Source organism: Trichechus manatus, unplaced genomic scaffold (genome assembly GCF_000243295.1).
Source record: "Trichechus manatus latirostris isolate Lorelei unplaced genomic scaffold, TriManLat1.0 scaffold00048, whole genome shotgun sequence".
Lineage (NCBI taxonomy): Eukaryota > Metazoa > Chordata > Mammalia > Sirenia > Trichechidae > Trichechus > Trichechus manatus.
Window position 1 is genome coordinate 2655650 of NW_004443984.1, and position 15584 is coordinate 2671233.

General features: G+C 51.6%; 1 protein-coding gene across 1 annotated transcript in view; it reads left to right on the forward strand.

Annotated features, from left to right (window-relative positions):
* Nucleotides 1-15584, forward strand: part of SLC9A1 (solute carrier family 9 member A1) — a 60152-nt gene that overhangs the window by 42400 nt on the left and 2168 nt on the right. Inside the window, exons 2-10 of the mRNA XM_004377066.2 lie at nt 5437-5897; nt 9032-9282; nt 10409-10626; nt 11646-11848; nt 13458-13547; nt 14059-14129; nt 14249-14422; nt 14672-14786; nt 14958-15059. Of these exons, the coding sequence (XP_004377123.1) occupies nt 5437-5897; nt 9032-9282; nt 10409-10626; nt 11646-11848; nt 13458-13547; nt 14059-14129; nt 14249-14422; nt 14672-14786; nt 14958-15059 (1685 nt within the window). The remainder of the gene's footprint in view (nt 1-5436; nt 5898-9031; nt 9283-10408; nt 10627-11645; nt 11849-13457; nt 13548-14058; nt 14130-14248; nt 14423-14671; nt 14787-14957; nt 15060-15584) is intronic.

Genomic DNA, 15584 nt, shown 5'->3' on the forward strand with positions numbered 1-15584 from the left:
ACATCCTTCTCCAGCTCTGTCCAGAACCCTCTGTTGTGATCCCGGTCAGAGCAGTCAGTGGTGGTAGCTGGGCACCATCTAGCTGTACTGGACTCAGGCCGGTGGAGGCCCTGGCAGCTGTGGTCCATTAGTCCTTTGGACTAATCTTTTCCTTGTATCCTGTTCTCTTCACACTCCCCTGCTCCCGAAGGGATGAGACCAGTGGAGCATCCCAGACACCACTCACCAAGGTAGAATGTAGAACATTGCCTTTATAAACTGTGTTATGCCAGTTGAGCTAGATGTTCCCTGAGACCATGGTCCCCACAGAGGCCGGAGGAATTTTGATGTAAGGCCCTAGTTTGCCTTGAAGGGACTGTCGGTAGAATTATGGACGTTAAGGGCAATTCTTATGAGGGCGCTAAAAGAATTAAGAGCTGTCATTAGAGCTTCTGTTGTCATAAACAGAATGTTGCTAGAAATGTGGGTGTTAAATGTGCTTCTGGTGAGACTTTAAAAGGAAACAATGAACATGTGATTGGACATTGGAGGGAAGGTGATGCTTTTTGTGCAGTGGCAAAGAACTTATCTGAATTAGGTTCAAATGTTTGGTGGAAGGTAAACTTGTAAGTGATGAACTTGGATATTTGGCTGAGGAGATTTCTAAACAAGATCTTCAGGGGGCAGCATGGTTTCTCCTTGCCGCTTACAGTAGAATGTGGGAGGAAAAAGGTGGGCTTAAAAATGAACTGTGCAAAATGAAACCAGAACTTAAAGATTTGGAAAATTCTGTTGTATAAACTAAGGACGTGTGTCCTAGAACTGTCACCAAGGATGTGGCAACTCAATCTTTTGTTCAAGAGATTAAGGCTGTGATTGATGGAGTTATTCAACCACTGCAACAGAAAAGGACAGAGACAGTACAAAGTGAAGGAAAGCTGTTTGCCTCCTGGAATTCTACAGGCAGGAAACAGGCCACTGGAGTGACTTGGTTGCGAACATCTGTTGTCCTCCAAGAAAAGGAAGGCACCATCCCAGGAACAGTTCGGAGATCAGAAGAACTGTTGGAAGGACCATGATGGGCAGGGCTGCCTCAATTTCAAAGGGTAGAACCACCATCTCCATTTCAAACGGGGAAAAAAACTGCCTCCTAGGTTTCAAAGAGTCAGATTTCTACCACCTTAGTTCCAGAGTGTGGGGTTGCCCTTCCCGTGGGCCAGGAAGATAGGGTCTTCACCCAAAGCTAAGGAAACAGGGCTGCCATGCCTAAGAACCAGAGAATGAAGCCACCCAGGGATACTCAGATGGACCAGGAAAATGGGGCTGCCTAAAGCCAGGGGAGCAGAGTTGCCATCCCAGTGGGCCTGAAAGACAGGGCTGATGCCCAGGGCTGAGGGGCCTCCACCCAGAATCCGGAGAGCTTGGCCAACACCCAGAGTCTGGAGGGCAGGGCTATTGCCCAGATAGATGGTCCCAGATAATAGAGGATTATTTTCAAGCTTTGAGAGCTAATGAAATTTGCTCTGCTAGGTTTTGATCTTGCTTAGTGCCCACAAACCCTTCTTTCCTTCCAGTTTTTCCCATTTGTAATGGGAATGTTTACATTGTATTTGTTCCACCATTGTACTTGGGAAGCAGATAACTTGTGTTCTAGGTTTCACAGGTTCACTGATAGAAATTTTGTCCCAGGATGGAATACACTCAGAGCTTCACCCATGTTTGATTTAGATGATTCAGAAGATGAGATTTTGGACTTGGAGTTGATTTAAGACCTTTGAGATGATGTGATGGGGTGAATGTGTTTTGCATGTAGGAAGGACATGAATTTTGTGGGTGGGGCTAAAGGGTAGAATGTTATGGATTGAATTCTGTCCCCCAAAAATATGTGTTGTAAATCTTAACCTCTGTGCCTGTGGTTATAATCCCATTTGGGAATGAGCTGTTTTTGTTATGTTAAAGAGGTAGGATTAGTATAGGGTGTTCTTGAGTCAGTCTCTTTTGAGATATAAGAGAGATTAAACAAGCAAGCTAGAGAAGCAGAGATGAGGGAAGAGAGATGCCAAGCCACATGAAGATCACCCAGGAGCAGAAGCTCAAAGAGACAATGACCTTCCTTCAGAGCTGACAGAGAGAGAAAGCCTTCCCCTAGAGCCAGCACCCTGAATTTGGACTTCTAGCCTCCTAAACTGTGAGAAAATAAACTTTTGTTTGTTAAAGCCACCCATTTATGGTATTTCTGTTATAGCAGCACCAGATAACTAAGACAGAATTTGGTACTAGAAAAGTGGGGTGCTGCTCTAACAGATACCTAAAATGTAGAAATGGAGTTTTGGAATTGGGTAATGGGTAGAGGCTGGAAGAGTTTTAAGGTGCCAAGTAGTAAAAGCCTAGATTGCCTTGAAGAGACTGTTGGTAGAATTATGGATGTCAAAGGCAGTTCTGGTGAGGTCTTGGAAGGAAGTGAAGAGAGCTATAGAGAAAGTCTCTATTGTCTTAGAGAATACATATGGCGCCAACAACAGAATGTTGCTAGAAATGTGGATATTAAATGTGCTTCTGGTGAGGCTTTAAAAGAAAATAATGAATGTGTGACTGGACAATGGAGGAAGAGCGATGCTTTTAATGCAGCGGCAAAAAGCTTGTCTGAATTACATTCAAATGTTTGGTGGGAGGTAGAACTTGTAAGTGATGAACTTGGATATCTGGCTGAGGAGAGTTCTAAGCAGTATCTTAAAGGGGCTGCGTGGTTTCTCCTTGCCACTTATAATAAAATGTGAGAGGAAAGAGATGAACTGTGCAAAATGAAAACAGAACTTAAAGATTTGGAAAATTCTGTTGTACAAACTAAGGACACGTGTCCTAGAATTTTCACCAAAGGTGTGGCTACACAATCTTTTGTTAAGGAGATTAAGCCTGTGACTGATGGATCTAACCAACTACCACAGTAAGAAAACCCATCAGCTTAGACTGAAGGGGACAGAGAAAGAATGAAAGGAAAGAACACTGTCTGCCTCTTGGAATTCTACAGGCGGGAAACAGGCCAAAGGAGCTATATTTGTTGTCCTCCAAGAAAAGAAAAGAACCATTCCTGGAGCAGCTTGAAGATCAGCAGAACTGTTGAAAGGAGCATGAGGAGCAGGGCCTTCTTGGTTTCAAAGGGTGGGGCCACAGCCTCCTAGGTTTTAAAGAGTTGTGTCTTTACCAACTTGGTTTTGGCATGTGGGGCTGCTATTAAGGTGTGCCAGGTAGATGGGGCCGCTGCCCAAAGCTGAGGAGGTGGGGCTGCCATGCCCAAGGGGCAGAAGAACGGGGCCTGCTGGGGCCGAGGGAGTGAGGTCACCACTCAGGTGGACTAGGAGAATTGGGCATCCCAAAGCCAAGGGAGCGGAGTTCCCGTCCCAGTGGGCCTGGAAGGTGGAGCTGAAGCCCAGGGCCAAGGGGTCTATACCCAGAATCCAGAGAGTGTGGCCAACACCGAGTCTGAAGGGCAGGGCCATTGCTCAGATGGTTTCAGAGAACAAAGGATTATTTTCAAGCCTTGAGAGCTAATGTAATGTGTTGTTGGGTTTTGGACTTGCTTCTTTTCCTCCAATTTCTCCCATTTGTAATGGACATGTCTACCTTGTGCCTGTTCCGTCGTTGTGCTTTGGAAACAGATAACTTGTAATGTGGATTTCACAGGTTCACAAGATGAAATGGAATTTTGCCCTAGGATAGAATATGCCCAAAGTTTCACCCATGTTTGATTTATATGATACAGAAGATGAGATTTTGGGCTTGGAGTTGATTTAAGATTTTTGGGATGATATGGTAGGGTGAATCACATGAATGTGTTGTGCACATGGGAAGGACATGAATTTTGGGGGGTCAAAGGGTGGAATGGAGCCCTAGTGGTACAGTGGTTAAGAGCTAGGCTGTTAACCAAAAGGTCAGCAGTTTGAATCCAGCAGCTGCTCCTTGGAAACCCTATGGCGCAGTTCTGCTTTGTCCTGTAGGGTCACTAGGAGTCAGAATCAACTCAGTGGCAGCAGGTTTAGTTTGGGTTCAAAAGGTGGAATGTTAGGGGTTGAATTGTGTCCCCAAAAATATGTGATATAAATCCTGACCTCTATACTTCTGGTTGTAACCCCATTTGGTACCCTACCGCCAAAAAACAAAAAAAAACATAGGGAACTTGGGACTCTTTGGCTAAACCTGGCCTTGAGGGAGGCTCCTCTCTAAAGGGAATCTTTGCTGCCTCCCAGCTCTGGGTTAAAAGCCCCAAATGGACCACAGCAGAGAGTGGCCTGCTGCCACCAGCCAGGACAGGACTTGGGGAGTTGATTGGTGGGTCTCAGGCAGAGAGGCACAGCCCCCTTCATGCCTGGGTGGGGAGGAAGGACAGGAGAGCCTGAATTACAGAAATGCAGAGTTTGGTGGGAGCTGGAGGGTCAGGTGTGGGTTCTATCCTGGTTCTGCTACTAGTTTGCCATGTGACCTTGGGCAAATCTCTTCCTCTTTCTGAGCCTCAGTTGCCCCATCTTTACAATGGGTGCGATTGGGCTAGAAACAGGATGGCAATAGGTTTATCTCACATGCCAAACTGACTGGTTGCTGTTGACTTCAAGTCCTGTCTCAGCAACTACCTGGGCTCAGCAGGAGAGCACGCTGGGATTATTTAGAGAGGCCTGGTGAGTCTGGAGCCCTGGTGGCACAGTGGTTAAGAGCTACAGCAAGCTACAGCTATTAACCAAAAGGTCAGCAATTAGAATCCACCAGCCGCTCCTTGGAAACTGTATGGGGCAGTTCTACTCTGTCCTATAGGATTTCTATGAGTCAGAATCAACTTGATGGCAATGAGTTTGTCGAGTCTGGGATTGGAGATTGCTACATGTGTTCTGTGGTGTTATCCCTGAGTCCCTTCCTGCTCTGATATTCTTTGATTCTTCTTTGCTTCCTTCCATCTCCTCTGTCATTTCTCCACCAGCCCATTGTCTGCCTTCTGCTTAAACACCTCCACAATGGGGAACACCTTCTCTTTCCTCAGACAGAATTGTTAGACTGTTATATCTCGTGTTGAACTGAAATCTCCCTCCCCGAAATGGTGCCTGGAAAGATGACTTGGGTTCAGCCTTAGATAATGCCTTGGGTACTTGAAGTCGAAGTAATCAATTTATCGTTTCTTCCTTCCAGAGTTGTACAGACCCACTGCAGTGACATAGAGATAGCATATGTATGTTCTTTGAAAAGAGCACTTTAAAAACACTGTCACTTGGCTTATACAGCAGCCCTGTGAAGCTGGTGTTATCACCTCCATTTTACAGACGAGGAAGCGGAGGGCCAGTGAACAGAGCGGGGCGCTCTGAGAGCAAGCCTGTGCCATTCTCGCCAGATGCTGTCCTCAACCCCTGGCCCCCACCTTCTGTGCTCCTGGCTCCCCCACAAGCCTATGGCCTCCCGTTCTCTCGCCCTCCGCAGGTTTCCATGTGATCCCCACTATCTCCAGCATCGTCCCCGAGAGCTGCCTGCTGATCGTGGTGGGGCTGCTGGTGGGGGGCCTGATCAAGGGCGTGGGTGAGAAGCCCCCCCTCCTGCAGTCTGACATCTTCTTCCTCTTCCTGCTGCCGCCCATCATCCTGGATGCGGGCTACTTCCTACCCCTGCGGCAGTTCACGGAGAACCTGGGCACCATCCTGATCTTCGCCGTGGTGGGCACGCTGTGGAATGCCTTCTTCCTGGGCGGCCTTATGTACGCCGTGTGTCTGGTGGGCGGCGAGCAGATCAACAATATCGGCCTGCTGGACAACCTGCTCTTTGGCAGCATCATCTCTGCCGTGGACCCCGTGGCCGTGCTTGCCGTCTTTGAGGAGATCCACATCAACGAGCTGCTACATATTCTCGTCTTTGGGGAGTCCCTGCTCAATGACGCCGTCACTGTGGTGAGGGGGTAGGGGGCCACGCCACGTGTACACAGGGCATAGACCTGAATCTCAGTCCAGGGGGGTGTGCACCACATCCTCCTGCCAAGAATAGCAGTTTAAGCAGCTCATGTTCATCCCTGCTTGCTGTGTGCCAGCCACCACACTGAGCACTTTGATGTGGATTATCTCATTTAATCCCCATGACAACCCTAGGATGCACTTATTATTCCCATTTTACAGAGGAGGAAACAGGCCCAAAGAAGGTAAATCACATGCTAGTATATAATGGAACCAAGATGTGAACCCAAGTCTTTCGGGCTCTAGGGAGTGAGCTCTTGGCCTTACCAGGTCATATACTCCCCTGCTGACTCGCGAAGTGATATGATTTTGGGCAAAGTACTTAGCCTCTCCGTGCCTCAGTTTCACCTTTATCACTGATGTTTGAGGAGCTTTTCAGCTCTCATGTTAGCCGTGTCTTAAGTTACAGTTTGATTTGAGCAGTGTTCTGGGGCAGAGATTGTGGAAAAAGGCTTTGCCCCCAAAGCCTGCAGAGGTGATAAGTAAAATGAGTTGGCCTGGGTTGGCCACATGCTTGCTGTGTGACCTTAGGCAAGTGACCGTACCTTCCTTGGCTGCAAAGTGGCAGAGTAGTTAGTGCCTGCCTGTCTCTAGTAGAACAGACAGCCCCAATGCAGGGTCTGCACATGGTAGATTCTGTACATGTCTGCACACACCCTTCCCCCAAGCCAGTTTCCTCAGGAAACAGAGATGTGTGTGCACAGGCTCACGTCATATTGTGAAAGCACTCGCCACCCCCCTCCTAGCTGGACCCATCAGAGAGCAGCTGCACACACAGGAAAACATGAGAATGTGTACATGCCCGTTCCATGCTCGCACACTCACACATGAGCTCCTTCCTCCTACACCTTCTCTCCCACCCCCATCCCCTTAGAAAACAGTACCTCAAAGTAGAGACAGAGCGGTACTCAGCTGTGACACCTCGGCTTCCTCTTCCTCCACTGTTCTCCTCCGCCCCCGCCGCGCCGGCTCCCCCATGGGGCTGTGGGTAGAGCATCAGTCTGGCCTGAGCAGGCAGGCCTCGGTCCTGGTCTCTTCTAGCACCAGCTCTTGGCCCGGGTTACCACATGAGCCTCAGTTTCCTCATGTGTAATGCAGGGATTTCAGTACTCAGCCTGTCATTTTCCTGGGGTTCTTGTAGGAGTTGCAGTCACTAATACCGTGAAAGGTGCCAGAGATGGAACCCTCCCCAGATGGGTGCTGGGGTTCAGGTTGTGTCAAGTGGATAGCTTACCTCCAGCAACTTTGGCCTAAGGCTCTGCCTCCTGAAGGTGGTGGCAGTGATGGTAGTAATCTCTGGCGTTTATTGAGTGCTTCCAGTGTCTGAATGTGTATTGCCTCTTCTAATCTGCACAGTAACTTCATGAGGTTGGCACTGTTGTTATCTGCAGTTTCTCCAGATGAAGAAACTGAGGCATTGAGAGCTTAAGTTACTTTCTCAAGGTTATGTTAGCTGATAAGTGATGTGGCTGGGATTCAGATCCACACAGCCTGGGTCCAGAGCTCAAACGCTTACCAGTTATGCTGCCTTACCTCTCTGTAGTTCCAGCAAAAATAGTGATAGGCCAGAAAAGAGGGTCTCACTCTTAGGTTCACGCCGTTAGCTCATGTGGTGGACCATGAGGAACCATGAACTCCCTCAGGCCAGGAGTGAGTTGGGTAGCCAAGGGCTGAGAGCATACCTGCTAAGGAGTCCATCTGCCACCAGAGCCCTTTCCTGTCTCCCAGACTACTGTGGCCCAGGCAGCCCAGGGATGGGGCAGTGCTCGGCAGCTCCCTTTCCTGCCTGGCCTGAGTCAGGGCCTGTCTTCAGCTCTGGCCATGAGTGTAAGCACCCCCTTTCCCAGACACTAAAGCTTCTTGGTCTGAGGCCTTTGCCCTGGAATAGGTCACCCCTCCACCCCAGTGCCACACTCACCTTGCCTCCAGGTGCTTCCCAGGTAATAGGGGTTTTGAGGCTTTCCTCTCAGGGATTTTCAGTGCCTTGTGCCCTTCCTCCTCCCCAGGCCTGGAAGCTCCCCACCTGGTTTCCTGGCAGAGCTGTCTAGGACTTGGAGTAGGAGAGGCAGACAGGAAGCTGACACCTAGCAGGGGACAGAACTTCAAAGCTGAGCCTGCTGGTCCCAGGCCACTGCTATCTGGGGACAAGTTCTGGGCCCAGCTCTCCCGTTCCCTGACTAGGGCCTTCTGGCCACGGACTTCACCACTCTGAGCCTCAGTTGACAAGGGCATAGGCATCCTTGGCCACCTGCCTCACAAGGTGGTCGTAAGTTTCGACTGGGATAGCCATCATCAAGGGGCTTTACAGTGCATAAAGTGCCAGTTACACCTCTGACAAGGGTGTCGCAATTACCGTTTACTTCCCAGCCCAGGAGATGCAAGGCCTCAGAGAGCCTCCAATTCCATAGAGTCTGAACTTGGCCCTTCACCCGGAAGCTTGTTAAATAGAGACTTCTGGGCCCCACCTCCAGAGAATCCAAGTTGGGTATATGTATTGCCAGAAATCTTCAGAAATTCAGAAATCCTGTTCTAGTTCTTGGTCAACTTTCCCTGCTTTGTATGCTGAAGGGGAAATTGAAATCCAGACAGGGACACAATTTGCCCAAGGTCATACAGTGAGAGGGGCAGACCATTGATAGTACCAGTAGTAGCTAACACTGCGTTGTCAGGCACTGCTCTAAGCACTTTACCTTTATTAGCTAATTTAATCCTCACAACAGCACTAGGATGTTGGTACTGTTATGCACCCATTTTATGGATTGGGAAACTGAGACACAGGGAGGTTAAGTAACTTGCCCCATGTGTACAGATAGCAAATTGAAGAGCTGGAATTCCAGCCCAAGCAGTTTGGCTTCAGAGCCTGTGCAGTTAACCAGCACACCATGAATCCAGGCCCTCTGGCCACCGGGACTGGTTGTGAGGACTGCTCAGCAGTAGGTCGTCTCTGCTACCACGTGGCCTTTCCTTGGTTCTATGGCCAGTGGAAGGGAGGAGATCACCCTGGGTGGGCCCCAGGGAATTGTGGGGGCCAGGGTCCCTGCCTTCTGGCTAACTAGTCTGCATACCCTCTCCAGGTCCTGTACCACCTCTTTGAGGAGTTTGCCAACTATGACCATGTGGGCATCGTGGACATCATCCTCGGCTTCCTCAGCTTCTTCGTGGTGGCCCTAGGCGGGGTGTTTGTAGGCGTGGTCTATGGGATCATTGCAGCCTTTACCTCCCGATTCACCTCCCACATCCGTGTCATCGAGCCGCTCTTCGTCTTCCTCTACAGCTACATGGCCTACCTGTCAGCCGAGCTCTTCCACCTGTCGGGCATCATGGCGTGAGTCCTGGGCACTGCAGGCAGCAGGGGCTTGGTGGGGGAGGCTGCCAGCTTGGATTCCCCAGTCTTGTAGGGTCATGCCCCCTGCCCCAAAGGGCCCAGCCTCCAGCTCCAGCTCTAGGCCCTACTTGGAAGCCATTTCAGTGACAAGGGTCATCAGGAAAGGTTCCCAGAAGAAGAACCCTTCTGCTGGGTTTTGTGTGGGGTTCAGAGGCTCTGGAGAGGACAGTCCTGGTTAGGAGCAGATGAGGCAGGAGTGGCCTGTGTTGGGGCAAGCCCAGGGGATGGGAAGTCAGAAGCTAGGGCTGCCCCTGGAAGTCACTGAGTTTAAAGTTTTGAAAACTCCCAGCCCTGCTACTTCTTCCATTTGTCTCAAAGGGTGTCCTTTGTTGTAGCTGGACACAGACACTCACGCTCACTCTCCCCTTAGCACCCCCAGGCAGGAGGCTTGAGACTTCCTTTGAGGCCAGAGTCTCACAGGCTGAGTCCTGGAGGCCCTGTGGCCTCAGCTGGGTCTTGAAGTGGGGAGAGTATGATCTAGAGAGGCAGTAAGGTGCCACGGTGTTCCCAACAGGGGAGAACACCAGAAGTGAAGACCTGGGGCTGAGCTCAGGGTCTTGGGGCAGCAGCAGAGAAGCCTGGCCAGCAGGAGCAAAGCCCGGGTGTGGGCACCAGGCGGAGGGCTTGGGTTGCTATTTGCAACAAAGCTCCTTGCTGGACCCTGAGCATAGCTCTCATGGGGACCACCGTGTGTTGTGGGGAATACCTCACTTGGGGAGTAAACCCAAGAGACCACTGGCATGTGTAACTGACTCCCATGGGGCAGAGAGGTGATGAGGCCTAGGGGAGAAGGCACAGGCTTTGGAGTTGGGCAGACCTTAGTTGTGTCTTAAGGTGATTTATTTTTTCAAGTCTCATATCGCTTATCTGAAAAATGCAAGAATATACCTGTGCCTGTAGGGTTGACAGGAAGATCAAGCCAGAGCAGGTGTGTAGAGCACCTGGCGGGCATCTGAGCTGTAGAGGAGAGGAGCTGGGTAAGCGGGCCCCTGTCTGTCATGGCACTGTCAGCCTCCCTGTGGGAGGACACAGCTCGATTCTGAACCTTCCTCTCCCCCGACCCCAGACTCATTGCCTCGGGAGTTGTGATGCGCCCCTATGTGGAAGCCAACATCTCCCACAAGTCCCACACGACCATCAAGTACTTTCTGAAGATGTGGAGCAGCGTCAGTGAGACCCTCATCTTCATCTTCCTTGGTGTCTCCACTGTGGCTGGCTCCCACCACTGGAACTGGACCTTCGTCATCAGCACCCTGCTCTTCTGCCTCATCGCCCGAGTGCTGGGTGAGGCCCTGGGCTGGGCAGAGGGAGGGGTGTGTGTGTGGAGGAGCTGGGGTTGGCTCCTGACTGCTCCCGGCTCAGCTGGACAGAAGGGGCTCCCCTGGTTCTTCTTATGTGGTGCCAAGGCTCATAATGGGCCCATGAAGGGAAAGAAGCTGGTGCTCATGGAGAGTCTGTGGTCTTTGGGGGATGGAGTCATAGTGTGTCAGGGGAAGGGGCCTCAGAGACTCTCTGAGTCTGTTGGTTTTTGAGGAGGGGCCTGAGGCTCCCAGAACCCAGGGCTGTGTCTGAGCTGAGTGTTCTCGACACCATCTGTGGCACAGCCGACTTCAGCTCTTACAAACATATGCTGCCAGCCCAAGGCTGCACATGGGGCCATGGCCAAAGCTAGACCAGGCCTTGGCTCCTTGGGTTCCCTTCACACTTCACAGGCCCCTCAGCTTAGTGACTGTGTCCTTTCCCCTCTTAAGATCTCAGTTACCTCCTCTTTACAGCAAGGGTTAGGTCTGTGTCCCCAAGCCTGACTGGGTATCACGTTTACTTGATATACTTTTTCAAAACTCCGCATTCCTGGGCCTCATCCTCCAAGATTCTCGTTCTGTGGGTTGAGCTTGGACCCAGGACTCTGCATTTTTAAAGAATTTTTTATTATGGAAAATTTCAAACACAGAAAAGTGGAGAGAATAGGGTAATAATTTCCCATGTACCCATCACATTTAACAAGTATCAACCCGTGGCTAATCTTGTTTTATCTCTCTGCCCTCCCCCCACCTGTGGCCACTGGAGCTTCTCTGATTCCTCTAAAGTTGGGAAAATGCTGGGCTATGTGGCCCCTTTAAGGATCCACGTAACTCTTGGATTGAGGTGTTCCGAACACCCTGGCCTGAGACACCCAGGAATTGAGTGAATAAGCTGCGTGGGCTTAATAGTGGAGGCTTCCTGGACAAGCAGAGAAGTTGCTGATGTAGAAGTCAGGAGGGGCTGAGGACCGGCTGACCCTTCATCTCCCCGCTCCCTGGCAGGTGTGCTGGGCCTGACCTGGTTCATCAACAAGTTCCGCATAGTGAAGCTGACCCCTAAGGACCAGTTCATCATCGCCTACGGGGGCCTGCGAGGGGCCATCGCCTTCTCCCTGGGCTACCTCCTAGACAAGAAGCACTTCCCTATGTGTGACCTGTTCCTCACTGCCATCATCACCGTCATCTTCTTCACCGTCTTTGTGCAGGTACTGGGCCAGGGAAGAGCAGGCCCTTGCCTTGGGGACCCTGACTCTGAGTCCTTGAGAAGAACGTGCACGACCCAAAAGGGGGCCATGGATTCTAGTCCCAGCTCACCCCTAACTTGCTGTGTGACCTTGGGCAAGCCAGTCCCTCTTTCTGGGCCCAAGTTTTCTCAGGTATAAAGTGGGAATTGTTATAATCAGTCATTGTGAAGTACAGGTCAGAATATGAGGTAACTAGAATGCTGCCCAACTCAGACTAGGAACCTAGGAAGCATTGAGAGAAGTGGGTGAGAGCCAGCAGGCCCAAGATCTGACTTTGCCACCAGCTAACTTATTGTGGGCCTTAGGCAAGTGACTTGATGTCTTAGAATCTCAGTCTCTGCATCTGTAAGATGGGAATAATAGCACAGCACGGGGAACTGGAAAGCCTACTGAGCCAAGCAGTAAGAGTCATGGGTTGAGCCCCAGCTCTGCTGCTTTGTCTGAAAGACCTTCCCATCTCTAGGTCTCGGTTTCACATCCGTGAAGTGAGGGGACTGGACTGAATGATCCCTAAGGATCCCTCCAGCCTGCTGGTCTGGGATTTCTGTGCATTTAAATGACCTAGGATTAGCCCAGATTCCTCTCCACCCTCACCCACCAGAGTCCCCAAGGAAGCCCAGCCTGAGATGGTATAAATTGTTCTATTGTGACCTTGGGAAAGTAAGAAACGCTTTCTCCAGGCCTCCATATCTCTACCATTCCTTCCATCTTTCCCGGCCACCAACCTTGCAAAGCCCTAGATGGGAAAGGTCTTTGCCTTCTCATGAGGAAAAAATGCAAAGAAAACCTCATGGGACTGAGCTTATGTTCTGTTGTTTAAAAGAAGGGAGGGCTGCCTCTTTTGTTCTTTTGTCCTTTTGTCCTGCTTTCTTTAAAAATATTTTATCACCTTAACTTTAAAGTTGTATATGCCAATGGTTTTCTAAGCCTGTTTTCACAGAAGGCAGCATTGGGGTGGGGCCTCCCTCAGAGGCAGCCTGCCTGGGTTTGAATTCTGGCTCTACCCCTTCTGTGGGCTCTTAGAAGGTTATTTAACCTCACTGAGCCTCAGTTTTCTCATTAAAATGGGACGATGAAAGGACCTACCTCTTAGTGTTATTGTGGGTATCGAAGAGTGAAGACTAGTAAAATACACCTGGGTCTGGCACATGGTAGGTTCTCACTAGGTCCTCCCAGCAGTCCTGTGAGGGAGGCAGAGCAGGGGTGGTTCTTCCTATGTCCCAGGTCTGACTTCCTTGGGATTGCAGAGTGAGTTTGTGATGGAGTCTATACTTGAACCCAGGCCCTCTGACCTCTAGCCCGAGCTAGATGACTCGTGTGAGCATCATTCTGCTGGATGGGCTGTCAAGCCTCTGGCTGCATCTCTAGGGAGAAGCAGGCCTTAAGGCTCTGCCTTTATATAACCCTGCGATGGGGGTTGGGGAGTTCTAACACCCTTGGGTCCTGGGAGATTGGGGGCCTCAGAGCAGAGAGGGCTTCCCAGCTTTAGAGGCCCTGGGGAGGTGGGAGACTCTGCAGCCATTTTCCAGGGTAGCAGAACTGGAGTGGCTGACACCTACCTGCCCCCCAGGGCATGACCATTCGACCCCTGGTAGACCTGTTGGCTGTGAAGAAAAAGCAAGAAACAAAGCGCTCTATCAATGAGGAGATCCACGCACAGGTACTGGCAGCTGGGGCTGGGTTCAGGCGCTTCTCCTCGGCTGTAGGAGAAGGCTCAGGGGCTGATAGCAGCTAGGCCTCATGTCCATGCCCTCGGTTAGCTTCCTCATCCCTTATCCAGTGCTGGGGGGATCCCTGGGCCCCTTGAGGCCACCTGGGTCACTTTTACCAGGATCTAGCCGTAGGGAAAGCATGGTATGAGCAGCTGGAAGACCGAGGAAGGAGCTGCCTCTTGATGGAACCTACCCCAGGCAATTGGTCACAGATGGGCTCAGAAAAGGAGGCAGGGCTCTACAGGTGGCCAGTGGCAGAGGGTTTGAGACACTCAGGGAGTCTTTACCACTTGGGTTCAGGATAAGTAGAGTGTCAGCGCCACCTCCTGGCTACTCCTGGAACTGCTGGGCTGAGCAAAGCTGTAGCTAGAGTGGGAGGTTGACGAGTATCTATTCAGAGGTCTTAGAAGGGGAGGGAACCCAATTGTGAGGCTTGACCTGGCCCTGGGCCCATTTCAGTTCCTGGACCACCTTCTGACAGGCATCGAGGACATCTGTGGCCACTACGGCCACCACCACTGGAAAGACAAGTAGGTGTCAGCCCTGGTGGGCAGGTGGGTGGGGAGGGGCAGGTAAGGGTCTCCTGGGGCCTGGACATTTCCCCACCCTTAGGATCTGGCTCCATCCATTTCCTTCCTCCTCCCCGCAGGCTCAACCGGTTTAATAAGAAGTATGTGAAGAAGTGTCTGATAGCCGGCGAGCGCTCCAAGGAGCCCCAGCTCATCGCCTTCTACCACAAGATGGAGATGAAGCAGGCTATCGAGCTGGTGGAAAGCGGGGGAATGGGCAAAATCCCCTCCGCTGTCTCTACCGTCTCCATGCAGTGAGTGCCAGTGGCCACCCTGGGCAACTTCACCACCCACATGTCAACCCCTCGACCCCAGCCTGGAGTAGAGCCCCCAGGCGGGGCAGTGAGCAAGGCACCGCTGTCATCTGTCAGATGTCACACTGAGGGCCTGAGGCCTGCTCACCCTCTCTGGCCATCCCCAGGGCTGACCTTCTGGCCCACCGCAGCAGGCACCAGGGTCACAAGAATTTTCTTGGGTATTTAACCTGCATCCTGTTATCCTAGGAACATCCACCCCAAGGCCCTGCCTGCTGAGCGCGTCCTGCCAGCACTGTCTAAGGACAAGGAGGAGGAGATTCGCAAAATCCTGAGGAACAACTTGCAGAAGACCAGGCAGCGGGTGAGGGCCTGCTCCCCAGCCTGGCTCCCCACCCACGGACCCAGCCTCTTTGCCCCACAGCAGAGGAGCCCCTCCACCCCTCTTCCCTCCAGCCCTCTCCTGCACAAGCCCCTCTGCCCCCACTTCAGGCCCAGCTGCTCGTCCCTGCCCTGACAGCTGTTTCTCCCACAGCTGCGGTCCTACAACAGACACACGCTGGTGGCAGATCCCTACGAGGAGGCCTGGAACCAGATGCTGCTCCGGAGACAAAAGGCCCGGCAACTGGAGCAGAAGGTGTGTCCAGGATTAGAGCTGGCTCCTGCCTTTCTCTGGGAATCGGGGCTCTTCTCTTGCCACACCCACTACCACCAACACCAAGCCCCTTTCAGGAGAGGGCCGCTCCAATCTTTTTTTGGCCTCCTGTACTGTGGAGGCTGAGCCCCAGGGTGGCTTCAGGGAGCGTGGGTCCAACTCCTTCCCACTCAGAGCAACAGAGAGGCCAGGGCCTCTTCATCGTCTCCTCGGGTCTGAGCTAGAAGAGCCTGTCCATGTGCTGTGTCCAACCCCCTTGTTCATCCATGAAGACTAAGGCCCAGGGGGACAGGACCTGCCCAAAGTCACAGAGCAAGCCATGTGTGCATTTATTCATTCAGGAATCATTTGTTGAGTGTTTACGGAGTGCCAAGACTAGGATGGCCTCGGGGGGTCCAGCAGTGAATCATCCCAGTACCCCCCCTTACAGAACTTCTCATGCAGTGGCCCAAGCAGGAAAGAGAAAGTGCAAGGGGCCAGGAGCGCACAGCCCGGGGTGGGGTGGAG